This window comes from Hesperophylax consimilis, chromosome 8 (genome assembly GCF_061612785.1).
Source record: "Hesperophylax consimilis isolate HC1 chromosome 8, BYU_Hcon_1.0, whole genome shotgun sequence".
NCBI lineage: Eukaryota > Metazoa > Arthropoda > Insecta > Trichoptera > Limnephilidae > Hesperophylax > Hesperophylax consimilis.
The window spans coordinates 24822867-24848067 of NC_142843.1; the positions used below are offsets into that span (position 1 = coordinate 24822867).

The window sequence follows — 25201 nt, forward strand, 5'->3', positions numbered from 1 at the left end:
TCTTTATAAAATGACATAGCGATGAATAAGACGGCTTTGGGCTGACTGGGTACACAAAGCCTAGTCTTGCTCGCAGCATTCCGCAAACATCTTACGGCAGCCACTATGTCAGGCTGACACCCGCTGTCAGCAATCCACAGTTGGTGTAACTCTAAATTGTTTCCCCACCAGGATGACACGCCATGTATGCGGCGAGGAAACTTGACCAACTAAACGCACGGTTTAAGCGTATATTGAAAGTGTAATCATTATTTTTGTTAGATACTTTTTACTTATTTATATTTGCGCAGGATGTTTCAGTTTTTCCGTCCCTGAGAAAAAACACACTCTTTTTGACATTTATTTCAAATAAATATTTGAATTTTTTCTGATTTGAATTATTAATAATTGTTTTATCTACATGTAGCTTATAACTGAACTGTTCTGTTTTTAAATCTGAATCTTTTCACAGATTTTTAAAATAGCACGACTGTTCGTGACATCTGACTATGTGGTATTGTTTTTGTATACAACTTTTAAGCTTATTTAGCACAAAAACTTTATTCAAATAATAATAAAATAAATAGAAACACTGCAGAACTCGTTTTCAATGCTTGAGTTGCTCCACATTTAGATTATTGCTCTGAGATATTATATTTAGCTAATGAGAAATTATTCAAAACAGAGCTACGAGGTGTTTACCAAAGAAATGCAAATATGTAAAAAAATAATAAAATCACAGAAGAGCTATATTGGAATCCAAAAAAATAATGTATCATGTGTTCATTTTTATACGTAAAGTATGAAAAATCAAATGGCAAGATATTAGGGATGAAATTATTTTTATTAAAAATATGTATAATTATGAAACTAGAAATGTAAATAGAATTGGATTTCCGCATATGAACAAAAACAGAGATCTGCTAAGGAGGGGTTGTTTCAAAGAATTTGAACAATTCGTCAAATTTCAACGTTCATTTTTGGGTTCTGTGAAAGTCATATTCAAGTTCTGTTACTATACCATTATAGACTAGTAGCTTGACAGAACTGAAACAATAACAGATCTTTAAAAACAAATTGGTCACAAAACTTTAAATTTGAAGAATTGTTCAAATTCTTCGAAACAACCGTCCTTAATGTATGATGAGATAAGCAGAAATAGAAAAAAAGCGTATAATAAAGAAAACTGTGTTCTATACAAATTGGAATGGAAACAAATGTTCCATTTAGCATGCGATCTGCCTCACTTACACTTGTCTGATATCGTAGATCTTCAACACGTTTGAATTTCGTAATCATGGTTAAACACAGTTTTGTATAGGAAATTTAAGGCCCGATTGGCCAAATATTTGGATCACGAAACACGTCCACAAGGCATTTCTTGTTTTTTTCTTTATTATGTGCCTCAAGTGTGAAGAATGAAAATATAAAAAAAAATACAATATTCTGAACAATGAAATGTGCTTATTAGTTTTTTAACACAAAATGTAATGCAAAATTACTCAATAAATAAATATAAATATTCTAGTGGATAGTGGGTAGTGGATAGTGGATATTGGATAGTGGATAGTGGATAGTGGATAGTGGATAGTGGATAGTGGATAGTGGATAGTGGATAGTGGATAGTGGATAGTGGATAGTGGATAGTGGATAGTGGATAGTGGATAGTGGATAGTGGATAGTGGATAGTGGATAGTGGATAGTGGATAGTGGATAGTGGATAGTGGATAGTGGATAGTGGATAGTGGATAGTGGATAGTGGATAGTGGATAGTGGATAGTGGATAGTGGATAGTGGATAGTAGATAGTGAATATTAGATATTAGATAGTAGATAATAGATAGTAAATAGTAGATAGTAGATAGTATATAGTAGATAGTAGATAGTAGATAGTAGATCATAGATAGTAGATAGTAGATAGTAGATAGTAGATAGTAGATAGTAGATAGTAGATAGTAGATAGTAGATAGTAGATAGTAGATAGTAGATAGTAGATAGTAGATAGTAGATAGTAGATAGTAGATAGTAGATAGTAGTAGATAGTAGATAATATATATTATATGAAAGATAGTAGAAGATAGTTTTTTTTTGTGAGAATTAGGGTAATGTAATTGGAAAACTTCAAGGTCTTGACTTAGAAACTCTACAAGTCAGTTTCACAGCATCAGTGCTAAAACCCCTCGAACACAAGTAGTAAGTAGTAATATAACTCTTTCTTACTACCGCCCAGCTGAGTAATGTACAAATACTCCCGAAGCGGGTTTAATGTTCCGCTCTTATCTGCTCGGTCGTCCCGTGTCCCTGGTGTGCAAGCGGTGTGTACAAATAGTGTAAGATAGTGCAAATATCTAGGGTGCTGGCTGGGCGGGCCCGGTTCATCCCCAGTGTCAAATATCTCCTCGCCACCGCTGCGCCCCTGGTCGGGTGCTGTGCACGATTATTGCGAAACGGTTGTTTGTGAGGAAAGTTTGTGTCCTTTGTGAGTAATGTAAAATATTTATTTAAACTCTTACCACCCAGAGTTCACGGTGATATCAGTAACTATGGATAACAATGTTATTTTTTAGTTTTTCATAGTGTTTATAGTAAAACAAATGTCTATGGTACGAAGTTATCGCTTTTATAGTTTTACAAGCTTTTCGGGGCAGGCGATCACACAAAGAAACTAACGAACTATCTCTGTTTGCACTGTATCTACAATTTCTAAGTTATGGATACGAAAATTCTATGGATTTGAAAGAAGATTTCTCTTTTAGCCATCTGCTAAGTTAACTGTGTCAAACTGTGAAGGGTTTTGGTTTATGTAATTAGAGATTATAAAACTTGATCAAAATAATTGACAATCTTTAAAAATATGTTGCTAACCAACGATTTTATTTGTTATATAAATTTTTATTTTCCTTACTCTCCTTGTACCAAGAAAGGTAGCCTTTCAGGTAGAACTTCGATAAATACGTATGTTGTTTCGTCAAATAAATGCGTATGTTGCATCGTCAAATGAATAATTATGTTGCATCGTCAAATATATAAATACGTATACATTACTGCTTTCCGTAGGGTTAAGTAATTCTGCCTCAAGTTAACCAACCCTGACTCATCCGCATGTTAGTATAAGCTTCACGATTCGGTTAGAAGAGGAAACTAAATGTTGTCTGCAAATATTGTCACGGTTGACGATGTCACCTCTCGGGGCTCAGGGATCGTCATCTCTATCATGTCTATTCCTTCAACCACACTTTTGTCTTGTTTAATGGTGAGGAGATGGTAGAGATCGTGGCATTTTTTCAAAGACTAAAGTTAATTGTCATTTCCATGCTTTTATATTTGTAGGCCCGTAACATTTGGATTGTGGCAAAATGACGCAGTACTTACGCGTATGGCGATAAAGTTGCAATTCTGGCTTAACACCGGATGCCTATTTTTATTTACATTAAAAAAAATCGCAAAAATGGATATTTTATTTTACTTTGTAAAGTTCAGGCATAAAATATTTAATTTAAAATTTTAATGTTTACCGATCATGATTTGCCATTTTATTCAATAAAACGATAAACAAGAAGGGGTTCGTAAATAGAAGATTTTGTAATTCAATGCATTTTTTATAGACTTGATACTTTTTTTTCAAAACTTAATAATACTCGATTAAAATTTTTCAATCATAGCAAAGGCCAAGATGTGTTCTAAAATTTCAATTTTTAAACCCAAATCTCATGATTTTGCATTACTTCGCATTGCATCGCCTTAACACTAATAGCTATAACTGAAAAAATGTGCTCAAGGTATTTTTTTGTTCTTTCTAGCGCACCAGCGGCGGCCCCCGCGATGCGGACCGTGCGCGCCCCGACGCGCTCGCGCGACTCGCGCGCGCCGAGCACGACGCGGAGCGTGCTAACCAGCGGCTGCGTGCTGCTCACAAGGAGATTGCCAGGTTGGTGTCTTATTTTGAATTATTTTTACCTTTTTGCGGATTTCGAATAATACTGTTGCAGGTAGGTAGGTACTAGTAACATGCTATTTGTTGGATTCAAACTTTATTCAAACAAAGTATAACCGGTAAGACCCCAATAATTGACCCAATGTAATAAAAATATGGATTAAATTTTGTACCACCTCGGAACACGCTCAGCCTAGTAAGGTGGTTTATGCTAGAGATTCAACTAATATTGTGATTTAGCGGAATACCGAATATTCGGCAACGCTCTCGGCCGAAGTGCCGAATATGTATAAATACAGGGTTTTCCAATAAGAGGTGTTATTTTGAATAGCCCGCTTTTTCGGTAGATGTTACTTTTGAAGCTGTCATTTTTTGACATTTGACATGTACAAATTACGCCATTAATAAAAATGGAACGATACACGCTTCAACAATGCATTTAAAATATTAAAATTCACTTGAGTGAATCAAATGCAAATTATCTTGAGTGATGAGGTCCATTTCCACCTCGGTGGCTTCGTCAACAAGCACAATTGTCGCATCTGGGGCTCGGAAAACCCAAGAATTATTGTTAAAAAGCCTCTCTATCCTCAACGTGTGACTGTTTGGTGCGGTATATGGTCCGGCGGAGTCATTGGACCTTACTTGTTCGAAAATGAGGCTGGAGCAACAGTTACGGTGAATGGATTGCGCTATCGAGATATGATTAATGATTTTTTATGGTCGGAATTGGGTGGTATTGATCTGGACAACGTTTACTTTCAACAAGACGGCGCTACGTGCCACACAAGCAACGAAACCATTGATCTTTTACGGGAAATTTCTTTGAATATCAAAATAACACCGCTTATTGGAAAACCCTGTAGTTATAATCAATTGATTATTAATAATATATATTTTTTTTTCATCCTAATATCTACTATTTTTCTCTTTAAATAATTACATTACATGTATTTACTCATTTTATCATCTTTATAAAATAACATAGTGTTACGTTATTTTATAAAGAACGCTACGTGCCACACAAGCAACGAAACCATTGATCTTTTACGATTGAATATCAAAATAACATCTCTTATTGGAAAACCCTGTAAGTATATAAATTTTTTTTAAATTAAATAATAATTTATTATTTAAATTTTTGATACAGACAATTCGTTTTGGAATTCCATTATAATGATATATTAAAATAATTTTACTGCTTACTTTGATATTTTTAATTTTTTTACCATTATCGGTTTCAGCTTATTATAGCCATTTTCAAACTGGTACAACTATTCTTTAAACTATTTTTCATATGCAAAACATTTGGGGGACTGGGTGAGGTTAACAGTAATGGTATACAATGATTTTCCAAGGGTATACAAAGTTGGAAAATCCGTATTAATTTTTTCAATACGTGATTTATTTATAACAGTGGAACAAATTTTAACATTTGGGGGACTGGGTGAGGTTAACAGTAATGGTATATAATGATTTTCCAAGGGTATACAAAGTTGGAAAATCCGTATTAATTGTTTCAATAGGTGATTTATTTATAACAGTGGAACAAATTTTACGAATACGCGAATATTTTTATTAAATTATTATTTATGGATTAATAATAACACGATCAAAAGTACATATATTTGAAAACATCTGGTGTAGTCCATTAGAAATAAAATGTTTCGAACGATTCGCTTCATAAGGAACACGATACCATTCAATAACAAGTAAACTCCAATATTTCCTCCGCCTTTTTCCGAGTTATCTCGGCGTTGAACTTTTCTTATTACCGCCGACACCAGAAACGAAAAGTGAAATAAAAGAAACGTCAGCACTTCGTCAGATGGCTGCTGCACCCACCTGGAAAAACATCCCCTTATCTGGGGAGGCTTTCTCCACCACCCACCTTCTACACCCGCCCACCCTCACTGAGTCTCCCCACCGACTGTTTCATCCCTTCAACTAAATACCCCTCCAAAGCCTTCCGGTTTAATTCCACGTTGTAACTTGTAACCCGTGTGTTTGCCACAAATATACATTTATTTAACTGTATTAAACATGACAGTAGTTGTTGGGAACGAGCATTTTAGTTCTTTGTTTTTTCATTTCAAAAGCTAAATAATTTCACATGTTAATTTTCACTTTACATCAATTTTCTACATATTATGTTATCTGTATTGTGCAAATTACCAATATTAGCATAATATTGGTTAATTATTGATAAATATAACATATTGGTTGAACAATATGTTTTTATATAACCTTGATGAAGGTTCAGAGTGAACCGAAATCGGTTTGTTTAAAAAATATATATATATTTATATATACAATAAAGTGGTGTTAAAAAAAGTTATTTTATAATAATTATGTTTACCCACAAAGTGTTTTTACATGTGAAAATTTAACATTATTAGTAAAATAGCCGCTCTTTGCTTGTAATGCAGAAATTTAGTAGAAATTAAGGAAAGTAGTGTTTGGTTTTAACCACATAAATTATTTCTCCAAGTCATTTAGTACAGGAATTTGGAAGTTTCACGAATGCTTTCTGTATTTATTGTTAGTTTAATTTACGTAATATGCCTTGACGAAGAAATATTGTTCTTCTGAAACCGGTTAACATTTTGTTTATGTAGTAGTTGGAGTTAAAACGACTCTATTTATTTAATTAATATTACTAATTATTATTCATTTCAAACAGTTGTGTAAGAAATGTATTATTTTTTGATAGAAATTTTCTTATTGAAGAATATATTGAAAAAAGTAAATTGTCACGGCTTCATTTACCAAAATTGATTGTCGCCCTCAATTTATCAACGCCACAACTTTACCTGTCCTCAAATGTCTCACAGTCCTCGCAATACGATGTGTCTTAGCCTGCTAGTGCTAGTATCCTATTCGAGTGAGGTATTCGACCCTACCTACGTGGGTTAGTACCAGGCGGCTATAAAGGGGTGTTGCTAAGGAGTCAGGCGACTTTTATATCTAAAAAAGTTCATTATTTATTTCTTTTATGATATCTCCCCGCAGTTTGGATGGAGGCTCGAGGCTGATATTGTTTGGGGCAGGTTTGATGTACCTCACGCGAATAGCGGCTTCGAAACAGAAATGGCTGAATTATTTTATTATGCTCGTTTAATTAGTACATCTATCTTTCTTTTAATAAATTTGTTATCGTTATATTTTATTTCTTTAGGAAGATGAATTTATTCATATTTTTATGTGAAATCGCACAAGAGTCCCAACTGTTCCAAACCGTCTGAAGCCAGTGATATGTTGTGAGACTGAAGGTAGTGACTATTCAGATCTGGTCACTAAACACGGCCAAAGCCATTTCAAGCAACGTTTCAATTCTGAATGGTGATCTTACACCAGGGCGATACTGAGAGTATCTTCTACTATTTTTATTAAAATATATTTTTTTTAAATCAGTTTTATTATTCCGGAAGGTTTACCAAAAAAAAGTGTAATAGAGTTTGACCGTTGCGTTATAGAAGTTGAACCTCCGTGAATTTTATTTCATTAGAAAGATAAATATTTTTTCCTATTCAAAAAATAATAATAATTTAAGTGTGGTAATTATCTCGGAAGGTGTACCTAATAAATGCTTTGATGGAGTTTGGCCGTTCCTTTCAAATCCGTGGTTGATAGACTATAGACTATTCAGAATCGAAACTTTGATTACAATGGTTTTAGTAGTTTGGATGTTTGGTGACCAGCTCTAAATTGCCAGGTACTTTACAACCTTTTTCTTATCCATATCCTTCCTTTCCCAATCTCTTCAGCCTCGCGTCATACCTCAATCGGTGATGCCATAATCTCACTACTTCCCGTTAGTTGGTATTCTTGTGTGGTATATATATATTGAACAGGACACTCAGATTGCAGTATCCCACTACATTCAACTTCACAACGTATAATATTCTGATTAATGATTTAGTTCATTATTGATTTTCTCAAGTTTAATACTTGACAAGCTAACACGCAAATAAGATAATATCCTCTCCTACATGACAAAATAAGAGCAATCCTTTGTTATGTTTAGTGTACTCGTATTATGGTGAGCCCTGTTTTAGACAGATATATCGGCGTGCAAACATCCCCTAGTCCCTGCGGCTTGTTTTGGGGCCTTCTCTCGGCTTTTGTTGTAGAGCACGGGGCGTTGGTACACTATTATTAGTCAACGGTGAACCTGTCAACTTACACTCTGCCCACTGCACACCTGTAACTTGCTTTAGACATTGATTTGAATAGTGGATTGTCAATTCATGTAATTACTCTATGTTTATAAAACAATAAAATAAGAGAAAGGTCACTTTCTACACGAGATTTCGAAAACCCACCACATTTCCTTTTCTCACCCCTTAAAGCCACATTGGATGGCTTCCGTGGACGAGGGATAAGTCTCTTGACTAGCAAGCTGTAGGTCGCGGGTTCAAATCCCGGCGTGCGAAAATCAATTTTATTTGATTAATTTGTGTTTTTTCACAATGTTCTAATTAAAATTAATATATATCATATTTTTGGAAAGTTCCCGAGTGGAAGATGCTCTGAGTATAAGACTACTAATCAGAATTTAATCGGTTCTTAAAATGGCTTTGGCCGAGTTTGTGTGACCAGATCTGAGTAGCCAGGTACTACCCTCTTCCTTTTTCTCATCTCTTTCCCCTACCCACTACCTTCAGCCTCACAACGTACCCCGATTTTGCCATAGTCTCACTGTCCCCAGAAGGTTGGGAGCAGTTGGGACTCTTGTACGGTTTCACGTAAATAAGAAGCCGAATTTTAATTGTTCTTAATGAAATTTTGCACACTTGACATTCCAAATGAAAGGAAAATTACTGTCTTGTACAATGATTTGACAAATTCTGTGTAAATCCCGAGCAATGCCGGGGACTTCAGCTGGTCATAAATAATATTGAAACTTCCACTAAAACTAAAAGTGTACAAGTGTACAAGTGTACTAGTGTACAAGTGTACCAGTGTACAAGTGTACAAGTGTAAATAGTGTACATAGTGTACAAGTGTACATAGTGTGCAAGTGTACATAGTGTGCAAGTGTAAATTGTGTACAAGTGTCATAGTGTACAGCGATAGCCATTATTATATTCAAGCGCAGACAAAGGTCAACCTTTGTTTATGGGTTTATTTGTTGAAACATTGCCGATATCGTCGCTTGGCGAAAATGTTTAATCACTGAAGAAAATATTAAGAACTCTCAAACGGCAAACGTAAAAGAAAAATCGGTCGCACTAGGAATTGAATCCAAGACCTCAGCTTTGCCGGTGCTTTGCTCCACCACTAAGCTTATTCGACCCTATCAACTTCGGTCACATTTAACTCTATCATACATACTTCGACTTAGAACTACCAATATTATCTTTATTTTCTGAAGAGGAACGGCTGCGCGGCCTTTTTCATACAAAACTTAAATTTGGAATTATGGCCAAAATACTTGACCAAACTGATTATTTTTTTTTATCAAAAGGTATAGCAAAAAGTTAAATATTTTTAATTTGTGGCTATTGAGTGTTTAATTTTAAATCATGAAAATTGTTATGAAATATTTGATCTAGTTTCCACTTAATCTTCGTATTCTCTGAAAAAGCTCCTACATAAGCACTTCGCTCGCTACCATTTCAAAGCGCAATCTTTATAATTCATACTTCCCGATGCATCCCTTAATGCAAAAAGTGTCATGAAACCCTTGTGTCATGAAATATTTTCCAATATACATTTATGAAAAGTCCCCCAACCACCATTGATATAATAAAAACCTTCACGGACCTGGCGCGGCTCTTACCGTAGTAAATCGCGTCTAGTTTCCCGGTGGTTTTCTTTTCTGAAATCTTAACACGTGACCAGGTTGTCGAGTTTTTCCGAAGCTTCCCGAGCGGCTCCGGAGTTGCACGAGGCGTGTTGAGCATCCCTCTGGAAGAAATGAAACGCACCCCCGCCGACAAGTGGTGAATAATAAAAAGTGGGCCCTGTTTGCTGATGCTATCGGCGGCTGCAGACCGTCCCAGACCTCTCCACTAGCGGCGAGAGTGGGATGCAACGAGCTGGATGCTGGGGACTTTAATATGCCACCTTGCACATTTATAATCTTAACCTCTTAAAATATACAATTTGCAAACGCATTGTACGCAATTTAAAGTTTTCTAAGATAGATAATAATTATTTATTTTGAATAACCGTACAAATTGCCCTTTTCTCAATGAGTAGATAATATCTACGCAAAAACTAATATTTTTCAATTATTTTTACAATGCCTTGAATAACTGTATATTTAAAGACACTGTTACAAAACGATTCTATCAGAGTTTCCAAAAAAAACGTTCTTATTTTAATTTTTAACTACCGCATCGATAGTTATCTACTTTACCGCATGATGAGTTAATATCCTCCAAAACTAACAGATTTAACCGTTGAAATAAGTGTTCGTTTTTATTACAAAATTAAGATGTTTTATGACCATTTCTATTCTATTCTAGTCTGAACATCCCCATTCAGAGTCGTAAAAACTCACAAGCGCACCACGTTCTTAATAATAATAAAAACATATAAATAATAAAAGTATAAAACGCATGGAGACCAAACCGCACCTTCCCCTCAAAAGGACCACACGCAGATGATGAATGGGGCTTTTCATCTAAAAATAGATGATATTCTTCCCTATTTTAGAATGTTCGAGAGTTTTAAAGATGGAATGGAATAATAATGCCAACTGCTCGCTTTCATTGGGGCAGCACCTGTCTTCCGGCGCATCACTTGCACTTCCGCCCCCCGTTCCCCATCCCTTCCGTCTCGGGGGCGGAAGCTCGGTCGGAATACAAATGATCCCGGAAGAGTCTGAAAGTACGCCGCGGCGCCTTGCACACGGTGGAAATCGATACTGTCACATCCTCTGTTTGTTTACATAAGAAAGGCAGACTCGGTGTGTCCTGAAGGTCAGCACTTTTGAAAGCACCTTGGTCGTGAATACAAATTTAACTACGTTTTGCGTTAATATTTTTTTATGTATGGTTAAACATCAGTCTTTAATTATTACAGTACCATTATGTTCGAACTAGACGAGGTTGATCGATTAATAATATTAAAACTGATGGGTTCAACTAAAATTGAAGAAGTATTTAAGTTTATAAACATTCCCTATCCAATCTTTAAGTGCTATGTCCGATCTTTGATTATGCAACAATGTCAAAATTAGAGTCCTTTCAAATGCGAATCCTTACGAAAACTGTGGTATTCTGAATGGAATAATGGAACACACACAAGAAATGTTACTTCGTCTACAAATTATATAATTTCTTTCAATATACATCGATGCAAAATCTACTGTTGTATTGTGACAACTCCAACACGTAATCACAATTGTATACTCCCATCCACCGTATACATAATTTGTGTAGTGATTTTAAGGATGTTGTTGACATATTTAATGTTCAATCAATAAGTATTAAAAGGTCTTAGGAGAATTTATATCGGAAAGTTGAACAACAAATTTATTTAAATAAACTACCTAGCTCTGCTTCGACTAATTTCATTTATTCATTGTGCCATGTATTCACAATCTACCATTTTCCCATCTCGCATGGTTAAGTATTTTGTTTATGTGATTTTATACTCATTTAGATGTTTTTTGTGTTAAAAACATTATACAAATGGAAAAGACCAGCTGTGCGTGAAATTCAAAATAAATAAATATGAAAGTAAAATTCTCCTGGCAATCGAGAATAAATAAATATAGCTTCATCAACAAAACAATGCAAGATATTATTAACTGTTTAGTTATTATAATTTAGTTTTTGTCAAAGTATTATTTGTAAATATATCGTTGATATGTGGTGAACTTCATTAAAGGATTACTCACAGAGCTACATTTACGTTTTAATATTTTTTCTTTTATTTTTCCTGTCACCGAATGTGTCTCTGAAGTGTGGGCTCTTTCGTTTCCTCCCCGCGCGGCGTACATGCTCGAGTATCATAGCAATAACAACCACTATCTCTGTGATATGCTGTCACCCCATCCTCTGTGAAGTGAGGGGCAAGGTACGGAGACATCTGTCGTCTAACATTGCTACTTGTAATTTTCATCTAGACACAATTTTCGCCGTAAAAGAAAAAAAGACGCCTGCATCAAAATAATATGTATGAAAAAATGCAACAAAAATGTATGCATTTTTTCGTGCATATTATTTTGATGTATGCCTTTTATTTTACTGGAAATGTCAGAAATGTTGTAAGATAAGCTTTGTTTATTTTTATACCGATATATTTCACTCACAGACAGTTATTAAAGTCTTGAAAAGAGGTCCATATTCAGCTGTCTGATATTTAGAGTACCGCGAAATTGTGACCCTTCTATTTTTGGGGGATTTATTTGACATCTTGATTCCTCTTCCGTACTTCTTTAGAAAATGTATTTCTTCACTTCAATAAATAAAATAAAACGAAACGTTTTTAACGTATTTCATTTTACATTATTATTTTACGGTAAAGATATTCGACACAAATTGTTCTACCTACGTCATGTAAAAACAAAAACAAAAAAACATTATATTGAACCTGTGGCTCTTTAGAGGCATTGTGTTAAACAATTTTAATTTGATATTGTAATTCGAGCGGAGACATTTAATATTAATAATATTGGTTGATTTGTAAATCCCCGTTATTGTTTAAAATCATCCCAAGGGCGTTTATTTACCACGTGCGTTGGAATTATTAAAACAAATGTCAAAAAAACATGAAGTTGAATCAAATCGAATGATCATGTATTTAGTGGGGGGTTAGTGGTTAGTGTGTATTTAGTTGGTTGAACATACATATATATTAAAATTATTTATTTAGTATGTATGTGTTTAAAATGATTGTTGGAATAAATCGAAAATACTTGCGTGAATCTGAACCGACCTGACCTCTGAATGTTCTGAAACTTCATTGTTTTTAAGTTGAATAAAAAAAGATTGAAAAGACTATTGTTTAGGTGAAATATTATTTATTTTAATAAGTACACACTGCATAACTAAATTGACATTAGTTAATAACTCAAGTTAAAATATTTAATCATCGAAAATAACGCTAGCAACTTTCAATCAAAATATAGAAACAAAAAAAAAGTCTTTTTATTTTCGGCGTCTTATGAAAATATCGGTTTGCCATAAAGATTATTATCGATATTTTGGTATCTTATGACTCAATAAAAATATAATGAAACACCGAAAATAAGAAGTTATCTTTTTACTTTCGGTGTCTCATTCCATTTTTATATTTTCAGTTTTTATTATTTTTCCAACTTTATGTCAGGGTTAAATCTTCCCCACAGGAAAAAAAGTGGGTGTGTCAAGCCTACGCAAGACAGAAGTGAAACTTCTAGTATTCCTCTCTCTCTATTTTCATTTCATCAAAAATTAAATGAATTAATTAAATGAACTACAACTATAAATGTAAATGTAAACGCAACACAAAACGCGAACACAACTTATCACAGCGGGAGCACGCTGCTAACAGTGCTAACTGATTCACTGGCCGTGGTGGGCGTGGCCGCGCAAGTGCGCTACCGGCCGACCTGCTAAACCGAACTCGTATCTCGCTCGTAACTCAAAGCAAAACGTTCTTGAGCGGCTCCCCCACCTCAACAAGCGCATATGGTGAGAGAGGGACAGTGAACGGTGAGCGGTGGTGGGGGTACCCGCATTTTCGTGTCGATCCTGACTCGGTTTTACTCCGTCCCCGAACATTACGCGCCTAAAGAAGTTTCACTTCAAAAACTAAACCCTTCCACACACTTTTCCACAAATGATCATCTAGTCAATCCATATTATGCAAGTGCATTATATAAGCATAATAAATACAAAACAATTCAAGAACAATACGTCAACTCACCAGATATCAAATGGGATAATAATTCACCGACTCCTGATATTTTTTTTATATCAGAGGTTTTGGCTCGGTAGAACTCCTAACTGGACCTATAAATCCTACTGATCCCTCAATATAAATATTTAAAAAATCTTTCGTAATCCTATATATATTAGGCTGGCCGCATACATACGTTTTTCGTATTCAATTTCCGAATTCGTTTTCCGTATTCGGACATCCGAATGCACGGAATCAGTAGAAAATACATTAACTGCCGCACACGTTCGTTTTAGTTCCGAACGGAACAAATTCCTTACGCACGTTCCAAATGCGAGCCGGCGCGTTCGGAGAAACCGGATGGAAAAAACCTAATGACGTCATGTGGAACGCAGTTATTGCATACAGTTTGTTTGTGCCGACGCAAACGCACGGAAATTTCCGTTCGTAATACAGTGTTGCCAACGGATCTTGACCTAATATCGCCGTTTCTCATACATAAGGTAGCGTAAAGTAGCCGAATTTGCTGTTAGGTGGGACATGTTTAAAATTGATGTTTTTACGTGAAAATAAAAATTTCGTGGGGGGGGGGGGTGGCTAGAGAATTTCGGGACATGTTTAAAATTGATGTTTTTGAAGTAGCTTAATTGGCGACCAGTCGCCTTTTAGATTTTTTCGGCGCCGATTCTCGCTCTGAGTAGCCTAAATGGCGATATATCGCCCTTGTTGGCAACACTGGTACTGACGTTTATACATTCCGAATGAAGAAAAACGAACGTTTGCGCTAGTCTCACAGAATTCCGAATACGGAAAACGAATTCGTAAATCGAATACGGAAAACGTATGTATGCGGCCAGCCTAATCCTATATAAATTCTTTGACAGATCTAATACGCCTAAATTTTGAACGAGAGAGCTAGGTATAATGCCAGTAGCTGAAATAATAAATGGTAATATTTTTATATGAGAATGCCAAATTATTTTCATCTCACTTCCTAAATCTGTGTATATTCTTATTTTTTCTGAAACAGATTTTTAAATATTACAGGAATTTAGAATAGGGGAATCAATGATATAAGTTATTTTTTTTAAATTTTGAGACGTAAAACTATATCGGGTCTATTATGACTAATCGTTAGGTCTGTTAGTATAGTTTTATCATAGTATATTTCATAAAATTCATTTTCTAAAAATTAATTTGTTTCGTGTTCACAACATGGTACTCTATTACGGCAGTCAATCAAGTTATGTTAGTTGTATTATTATTGTCAATGATTAATTTATTTATGCTTAAATTTATTAATTTAATCGCATTTTTACACAGCATATTAGTTTCATCTTCACCCGTTGATTACATCATATTATTATCATTTGCAAATTACGCCTGGAGCCCTATCTGCCCTAACGTCCGAACTTGACCACTCCCGGGACCGCCTGGCAATAAGTGCGTTTGTTTTATTAATTGCTTTACCATTCACCCCCGCCCCCGCCCCCGACCCCTCCTGTGCTCTAGGGGGGGACCGCTAGTTGCTATGGTAGCGTGACAGGTGCCCGTGAGAGGTTAACTGCTCCTCACACCGGGGGAGAATTTTCATCTCTGTAAGTTACACTCCATATTGAGCGAGTTATTACATTATTGGCACCTATTAACCCTCCTTCTTCACACACAGTGAGAAAATTTCCCCCTCGAGCTTACTTACAATTTTTCTCAAGTTGCTTGCTTAATAGAATGGTTTCTCATCTTATTTAATTGTGTACTTAGGTAGTAGTATTACGTATTTATTAAACATTTTCATGATGTATCTTATAATTGATAAACTGTGGTAATTTAATGAATGCTGCAAATGTAAAAAAAATACTGTTTTATGTTAAAATATTGTCATATAATACTTAAAACCTTATTTTATCACACCTCTCATATATTCAGTTGTAATTTTTTTTTCGTAAATGCAGTCAGCGTAAAGGGATGCATATTGTTAGTAAGGATACTTAGGATGGGTTCTTTCAAAGAATTCAAACAATTCATCAAATTCCGATTTTGATTTTCAAGTTCTTTAAAGGTTTTACTCTAGTTTTGTTATTATATCATTACTGGCCAGTTATTTCACAAAACTGAAATAATAACAGAATTTGATTAAAACCTTCACAGAACTAGAAAATCAACGTAGAAAATTTGATGAATTGTTCAAATTGGGTGAAAAAACATGTCATTAATTAATAATGTGATCACTTGGCTCATAGTTTGTGAACATTTCTATCGGTGGGTACAATGTTTGTTTTTCTTAGCAATGAATTTATTTCACTTAGACCTTTGATCGCCCCAATGTTGATGAGAAATCATTTAGCTTGGGGGAAATGGCACTTATTTGTAACAGATGTACAAATGAAAGGAGAGGTCTCCCAACTTATTTCAATGTTGCAGCTTAGCCAGAACGTGTCACGGAGTGTCAAATTACTTGACTTAAGGGGAACTGCTGCGCGGCCCTTTTCATACAAAATTTTTATTTGGATGTGAGGCCAAAACACCTAACAAATCTGAATTTTTTTTTAACCCAAATGTATAGCAAAATATCTATTACTGATATCTGTTATTTTATTTTATTTTATGTTTTAAATTATAAAATATAAGCCATTAAAGAATTACATTTTTTCATGATTTTAGGTGAAACTTTGGCAATTATTTGTGACTTAATGATGATTATTGAAAAAAAATACTGCCTATTAATATGATGAAATATAAAAAAATAGTAGTTTTAAAAATTTTCATCGGCGTATTTTAAATCACAAACGACTGATTTACGTTAGAACACAAATTTTTGGGTTATAACTTAAAATTTCTGCCCAAAAAACGCAATTTTCACGAAGTTTTATTTTATTTATCATTATATAAACATACAGTTAACTCGCAAAAAAATCCGTAGTTGTCTTAATCCCGCAATTTTTTTTAATGGGTCGTATATCAATATATAAAACGCAAATAAATAAAACAGCACATATTCGTACTAGAAATTTGCTGAACCTACGAGTTCAAAATATAATTTTTCAGTTTACTATTATTATTTATTATTTACTATTATTTTTTTTGTATTGTGGGCACAAATACAAATTTAAGTTTTATATGAAAAGGGCCTCACAGCCGTTCCCCTTAAACCCCTCCGATGAATTACTACTCGCTTGAGATAATTGAACTTGTGGAAAAATAATGTAAAATGCAGCTGCTGAAATTGGCAATGGTTTTGCAAACAATTTTTTTTTTATTTAAAACTGATTTTAAACTGCAAGGGCCATAATAATCTTTCATATTTGACTTGTATACTTGTCAAGTGTTTGTCGAGCGTCTCAAAAGTTCCAATGCTCTGAGCAAAACAATAAGCAGGAGGTTATTCTAAAACTGCTTTCTTACGACATTCAATATCTGGATTTATTGATTTAAATTATTTATTACGATTTTAAAATTGTTTAATATTTTTGTGGGACGTAATTTATTATGATAACAATAAATTGAATAATCCAGCGGGATTTCGTAGAATGTCTAATATACAAATGGTCAAGTGGAGACACGAAAAACGACAACATAAAAAACTTTTTCTTAAATAGCAAATTCCACCACGTTTTTTTATTATTATTATTTGTTGTTTGTAGTTTTTAAATAGTTCCATAGTTACGTATGTCCTATTAAAATTTTTGTACACTTATTCTTTTTAAACATTATTTAGTGTGAATTAAACATTTGCACAATATAAGCTTACATTTGTTTATATTTTCTTACAATTTTATTTCTTTTGGTAATTCCCTAAATATCTTAATTACTCCGTACATCAAGAAGTTTTTCTGAAGTCTTATTTAATTTATTTTCCTCATCTCTTGTGTGTGTTTGTGCTGCAGGTTTTCAATTTTCCTAGATTTTCAATTGATGTATGGCCATCATGGTATTGAAGTAAATAATTTGTTTAAATGACAAGTTATTTAACTACTTTAACATTTCCTTGATTTGTTTCACAAATCTATCGGTTACTAAGCATAGATTCCTGCTACAGTAATTAAAGTGTGGTAAAATTATTGTGTTGTTTACATTTTTATATGTTACTAAAATTAAATATCGCATTAATTTCTAAAATCTAAAATAAAATAAAATCACTAAAATCTCGCATTAATTTCTCAAAATAATAAATTAAAAGACGTGTCGGAATGCGCAAAGTTGCGAATGGGGTAACATTTTGCGCTATCTCATCACAATTTATGGTTCTCATGTAACATTCCTAAATAACATACAAAATGCAGGTGATGCGAGGAGCTACCCTCCGCAAACATTTGCTCATAATTGCTCCGCGCGGCAGTCAAACTAACTACAGTCCCTCCTATTACTACTACTCCCCCGCGCCAGCCAAAAATTACTAATCCCATATCACGCTTCACGATTTTATGCTGATACTTGCTGGGGCTCATTCGACAGGGCCTTCGACAAATGAGCGCCAGGTAGGACTGAACACCCCTGCCTCGTGCACCTCCTGTTCCTCCTGCCACCTTGGTACCAGGAAACGCATTCCAGAAGTTATTGGGATGGTAATCCTGCGAGTCCTGCGAGTCTTGCGCTCCCTTCGCAAAGTTCACATGTCTCAGGTTTCCCCTATCCTCCCTTTGTCCCTCTGTTAAATTTCCGTGAAAAATTGCCGGTGCAATTCCCCGATGCATTTTTCTCCTGGATATCTTTTATGATTGCAGGTGATCTTCGGGGAGCGAAGTTTTGATGATGCTAATAAATAACTTACAATTTATGAAACTAGAAAACAACCCAAATAAAGTTATTACTTACTACACAAGGCGATTAGTATGACAGTATAAAGCCTTTGTTTGTATATTTCTTTTAAGTGCGTAAATGTGGCAACTCTTTACTAAAACCGCGTTTCATCTCTTCGACAAGACAAGCATTATAGTTTTAGTATAGGTACTTACTAAGTAATTTGGAATACTTATTGCTATTTTATGCAGAATTATAAAAAAAAATTCCAGCATTACAATATATTATATCAATATTTATGAACACTTTACAGAGCGAGTAACGTCTCGTTTTCTAGTTATTTTGGTCTGCGCCCGCCACCGGCGGAATTGGTATTTTTATGAGTAACAATTTGTCTCGACTCCGACCACCCCCAACTTTTGCAGCCCGGAGCTGCAATCATCCGGGCGCGCTGCAACTAACACCCTGAAGGTTTATGGATCCTTTGCGTCACGAAAACGATTTCACGTGAGATGAATAAGAACATATTATTGGACACATGAAGTGGTATGTAGCATATCTTTGTAACTCACTGCAGGATCTTTAACGAGATGAGACGTCTGGAGTTGAAAATGAAGTTTTTATGATTACTAATATAAATAGTCGTTTAGTGACTAAAAAGGAAGTAAAAGTGAAGAAGAATGGTTCTGGAAGTTGGTCTTGTTATTCATATCTGCTTACTAGAACAAAACTAAAGCGATTTTAAGCCCCGTTTAGATTTTAAATGGTGGTCTTTCAGCAGGGTTTTACCGGGGATATCTTTCTCTCCGAACGCAAATGTATGTAGGAACCTGAGGTTCGTTTGAAAAAACAAATCTCAGGTTGAAACGTTGAAAAAACCACATTAATTTTTAAATCATAGAAAAGTGAATTACTACAATACACACGCACAAGCTTTGCCTTTTGCGGATTTTTTTTTGTAGCATATTACATTTATTTTAATTTTAATAATGAATGACATGTATCAAAAACTTTCATTAAAAAAAAAAACAAAACTCAATAGCTCTGGGTCTGCAATGAAGATGTCGTTTGACAACTTGACTAGAACAATCTTTGTGTTCAGACCACCCTCTTTTAAAATTATCCCCACCATTTTTATCCTGCCGGGTATTTAATTTGTCATCCACTTACGGAGGCGAAAGTAACGTGTCCTTAATGAATTTCCAGGATCACGGCTAATTGAATACGAACCACTTAATGGTCCTGCGAACTTCCTCCCTGAATTATTATTGTTAGTTTTCCGGCAGGACTTAAGCAGTTGTCCCGGGAACTACAAGTCCTGCTGCGGGCATCCTTGCGGCAAGGGAGGGGAAGGATAGTAGTAAGTAATAGGCAATTTGCTGGACAATAAAACCATTATCTGTAACAAACGCTGGGTTCAATTACAAATGGAACTGTTTCATACTAGATACTTATGAGAATATCCTATCCGAGAAAATAAAGTTTGTTATATTTTGGGGGGGGGGGGTTATTTGGTTTTTCTTGTTATTTCGATGAAAGTGTCACTTAATGTATCAAAATAGATCAATGATAATAAATTATTATAGTTCATGTTTAAGATTACGTAGTAAGCGTTAAAAAGAAGAAAAAGATGGTTTGGAAAGGAGATATGTAAATACGTACGTTAGAGGGAGCGCGCTAATATTAAAAACGATTGGTGTTTGGCGAAAATTATTTATAAAGTATTATTATTTAAAGTAGAGAAAAATATATCGACAAATATTTTAAGTAGAAAGTAAAGAAAAACTTACGTGTTAAATAACAGAACGAGATTTTTCGAAGCATACTTTGGGAATTTAAAAAAAAAAATTATTTATTTAATATAGATATAAGTGGGCACAGTGGTGGTATATAAATTACATATCGGTACAAAATATATTTACAATCGCAATTTCATCAAAGAAGAAACTGGTTCTTGTGCTTTGTGAGCGAATTTGAAATAATTACTTTTTGAACTCAGCAAATGTATAGACATTATTTAAGAATAAGATAATACTAATAAATTTAAACGAAACATGAAACAGAACAATACACAGAAACCTAAAAAGGTTACGGTTTCCTCTGGGAATCGAACCTAGTCTTACCGGGACAACGCTCTCTAAATTGTTAATCTCTCTCTTTCGTTTTGATTTATTAGTATTATCTGCTTATTCAATGATATATTACATTGATGGGTTATCATCAAAAGTTATCAAAAGAAAATTTATTCCAATAACATTTTATAGAACAAACATATATTTATAAAAAACACATATTTTTTAATAGCTTTTTAATACTTAAAGTTTTCAAGGGAATTATGTTAAAAAAACTGGTAGAAATCCGAAATTCGAGGTCTTAAAGGAAGAATTTTTCTTCAATTTATATTATTTTTCTTCTTTCCTTCTTATGTATACATTATTTATATATTAATTTTAAAAGGTATATACAAGTTGTAAAATTGTAATATTTGTAGATCACATTAAACAAATGCTTTTTAAACAGTTAAATTCTTTGAAACTTCCGACCGGTTTCGGAAAATTAAAAAATAAAATACGAAGAAATGTTTCATGTAAATAATTATTAAGTGTTTGTCTGAGAAATAATACGGATACAATGGTTTGGTAAAAGATATGCTAGGAAAACTGAGAAATTAACAAGCCTCTTCTTACGAACTTTATCAAATTATTTAATTTTAATTTCTCCTGTGAAGTTTGAGTTGAAATTCACATGCTGCTGACGAAAAATAAAATCTAATTTTCAACACATAAATGATCGCTTCGTTTGCCTTGTGAAATATTTAGTTTTCATGGTCCAAACATTCTTTCTCCATTTTTTTTCCATTTCCTCGAAGCGAAGGAAAGCCCATTTAATTTGTTCCCAAAACTTGATTAAATTTTAGTTCGTAGAATTTGTAGGATCCCTCCGAAATTTCAGTGTAGAGATTGGTTCCCAGCTCGTTACCGGCGGACCTTTTTATTTTTTTATCGCCATAGTTTAATTAACTAAATGACCCGACCTACCTACCTTGTTCGTTTTGAAGTCAATTAAAACGGAGCATATTAAAATAAATTGAGGAAAAACTCCGTAAAGTAGTGTTTACTGGACAGTTGTGAAAGGCTAAAATTAAAATATATATTATATATACTCTCATATTTGTTTAGTTTAATCAAGTTAAACCATAATTCAATATGTTATTTATAATTCGGCAGTTTGAATTTGACGTAAAATGTTTAATTAACTAGCGCAGTTCCGTGAAAAGTCACGGGATGTTATGAATTCTTGACAAATAAATTAAAATTTTGAAAATGAAATAGTAAAAAATATTATATTAATATCGGTTGGTACATTATCGCTCGTCTAAATTCTTCACACAATCAGTTCCAATTTTGATATTGACACTTACATTCGAATCGAATTTGAGTTCATTGAACCAGAGTTGCGCAGGGCATACTCATAACTGAATTTAGTAATTGTTTGTTCAAGATCTGTATTGTGGTGCCTCGGACTCTATCCAAATCTTGAATGTGGATTTGATGACCTTAGTCTGTTTAGATGTAAAAACTAACTGCTAACTGTACGTTTTTGAACCGCGATTTTTCTCTTTCCAAGGTCCGCATTTTTTCTACCATGGGTAACCAGTTCAATTAACAGAAGTTATCCATTAATTGTTTTTCGTCATTTTCTCTATCCAATCTTTCGATGTTATTTTAGGTATAAGAAGCACGTAATTTATTTATAGGCTCTGCAGAATATAATGTAAACATACTTTTGAAGATAAGATTCTTCCCTTTCCATTGTTTTCAGTACCCTTCCTCAACTTTCATCTTAGTCTTGAATAAGGTTTCTTAGCCCTTTCCCTTGGGAATTAAATACAACCACCACTTTACCCTCACGATTTCCCTGAACTACAAACTTTTAAGGTTTCCAGTTGTCTTGGGATATTCACCGAGTAATGAATTACCGAATCCTCATCTCTTGGATAATGAGCAATTGCTATGTAAATATTAACATAATAAGTAAACTTATTTTTGCATGCCTTTTATTTTACTATTTATGTAAGCTGATTATTTTTTTTTAAAACGGTTTAAATTGTTTTTTAAATGTCTGCGTTTTGTAATTTTGATTTCCCCTCACTGGGCATGCAATGCTCTGCGCCACTTTCCCTGTTAGGCCATGAAAATTTTATTGGATATTTTTCCGGGTTCGCTCATTTCCTCATCTGAAATTATTCCTCTCCACCCTCCGCCCTTCCGAGGCACCTGGGGACCAACAACAGCTAACTAGTTAAAACTAGTTAGCTCCCTCCCGTGAAGGAGCACTTCCGACCCTTCACCACCCGGAATATTACGCCACCCCTTCATTTGAATTGTTCATAAATATATAAAACCTCTCTTGCGTGGATTAGGCTTAGAAAGCTAATCACCCTAACCAGAACAAGAGAAAGTTTAAAGCAGCATCTTCAACAAACTATACTAACTTCCCCCTAATGATTTACTACGAAGAATCCATACTGTTTACATAATTCTCTTTTATTATTTTGTTTAGAAAGTTTAGTTTTTTATGCTTACTAGGAAATTATTAATTAAAGACGGGTTGTTTTTCAAATTCTGTTATTATCCAAGTACTGCAACCAAACAAGTATTAATGTAGTAAAACAACGGACCCATGATGGAATAAAACAGAACTTGAATTGAACTTTCACAGAACTTGCATTTTAACTTTGAAATTTGATCAATTTTTCAAATTCTGTGAAACAACTCGTCCTGAATAAAACTGTTGCTATCTACATATTTTGGTTTGTTTAATGATTGGTTGTATTGTTTTCCTTAAGTTGTGCTGTTATTAGGAATACAAAAAATGTCAATTTTCGTGTAATATGTTTTCTTAGACCTGGAATCACTCTTGCGTCACTTATCCACATTCACATGTCACAATTTTCTTTCTGGAATATATAAGAAAAGCCAGTGAAAAGTCAGGGGCTGCATTTTCTTGAATGCAAACAATGGAAATGCGCTGTGGAAAAGGCATTCATCTTCCCCCAGCTGCATTTCCCCTCCCCTAAAGCAGGCCTTGGCACCCTCCCTCCCTGCAGGGTGCAGTAGGGGAGATTGTATGGCTGATGATCATTCCTACCGAACCTTCATTCTCCGGTGCTTTCCTCTATCAAATTAACTGCGAGAAGCTTTGCATTTTCAATGTAAACCTAGGCAACGTGCAATTCGAATAAATTGTTGCCAGTGAAAGCACCGGTAAACGTTATAAATTAAATCTTTGCTCTGCAATCATTTACGATGATTCTAGAATATTTTACTATAATGGTCCGTACGTGAATAAATGTAACGGGTATTTATTTATTGTATGTTTAAAAAATGCAGCATTTTGATTAAAATTTAATTAATTTACCTTTCTATCAAAGATTTTCAATATAATATACCTACTGTACAAATTATATTATTATTATTACGTAGGAGAGTTGAATCATGTACTTTAAAGCTACACGACTATTATTTTGAAACCAAAACTTAACCCATAATTCTAAAACAATAGTTTTATTTTTTTATTAGTTTTTTATAATATGCAAATTTTAATTGAATCTTCAATTAAAATTTCGTTTGTGATGGATTATTCAATAATTTATTTAGTATTATTACTTTTGTATGGCTTCATCAACAACAGACTCCCGTATAAAGTTTTGGATACACTTGAGAACATCGTTAAAGTCGCAAGCTGTTGACGGAGCACCGTGGCGCGTTGTTCGCAGTAGCGGATTAGCCCTGCACTCTCTTGTATTCTATGCAACGTGAAATCCCGCTCCACCATAACTGGAATTATTAGCAGTGGCAATATTTATTTTTGGAATTAACACCCGGGAAGGGGTCCGGAATTCGAATTTACAATTCCCGGATCAGAGGGGCGCCGGCGTCGCGACGGAGGTTTTGTCGACGCTTTTCACCCTGGACGCTTGTTGAAACAACGAATTAATGAAAGGGCCTCGGGCGACGCGTCAAGGTATTCATTGAATTATATGCAACACCTGTTTATTAAACACAGCCATGAACAACCACACCCGAAACTTTTACGCAAAATAATTTAATCTTTTAATTTAGTGCCCATTAAAAATAGTATGCAAAATTTTACGAGCGGGATTTTAGATTTATAAGTAAAAAACTGGAGGAATAAAATATGAAATTTACTCTTCCAGTTTTAAAATGAACACCATTTTTAAAGGGCATTACATTGCTATTAAATCATTCCGAAGATTATTCTTTCAGAGAGAAGGTAATGTTTTTTTTTTTTTGATTCAGTACTCTTGAAATTAAAAACAATTTTAACGGTCATGAAAACTAAAATAAAAAACGCTATGCTCTTGAATATATGAATAACTGAATTAAATAAAGCACTAAGTGACTTTTTTAGTAAATAATATGTAGCCCTAAGAGTTAAGTACCACAAAAATATTCGTGGCTACACATTATACAACCTGTAGCACAAACGAATAATTCGTATTTAAACCGGGTGTGATTTCTCTATGAACTCTTTTATTCTGTAAACCATAACTTTTATTTATTTAATTCGGGTATTCATATCTTGAATCGGAAAAAAAACATGGCACGCCTTTGCATCTCACGCAAATCACGCTTAGGAAAGTAAAAACGTTTTGTTTCCAGTGTAAAATACCAAAATGTATAGACAT

At 34.2% G+C, this 25201-nt stretch overlaps 1 protein-coding gene across 5 annotated transcripts in view; it reads left to right on the top strand.

The window, feature by feature from the left end:
• Window positions 1-25201, top strand: part of LOC149421772 (uncharacterized) — a 580320-nt gene that overhangs the window by 410477 nt on the left and 144642 nt on the right. For all 5 annotated transcript variants that reach the window (XM_089635090.1, XM_089635091.1, XM_089635092.1 and 2 more), the window contains one exon: window positions 3779-3906. In XM_089635090.1, the coding sequence (XP_089491216.1) occupies window positions 3779-3906 (128 nt within the window). The remainder of the gene's footprint in view (window positions 1-3778; window positions 3907-25201) is intronic.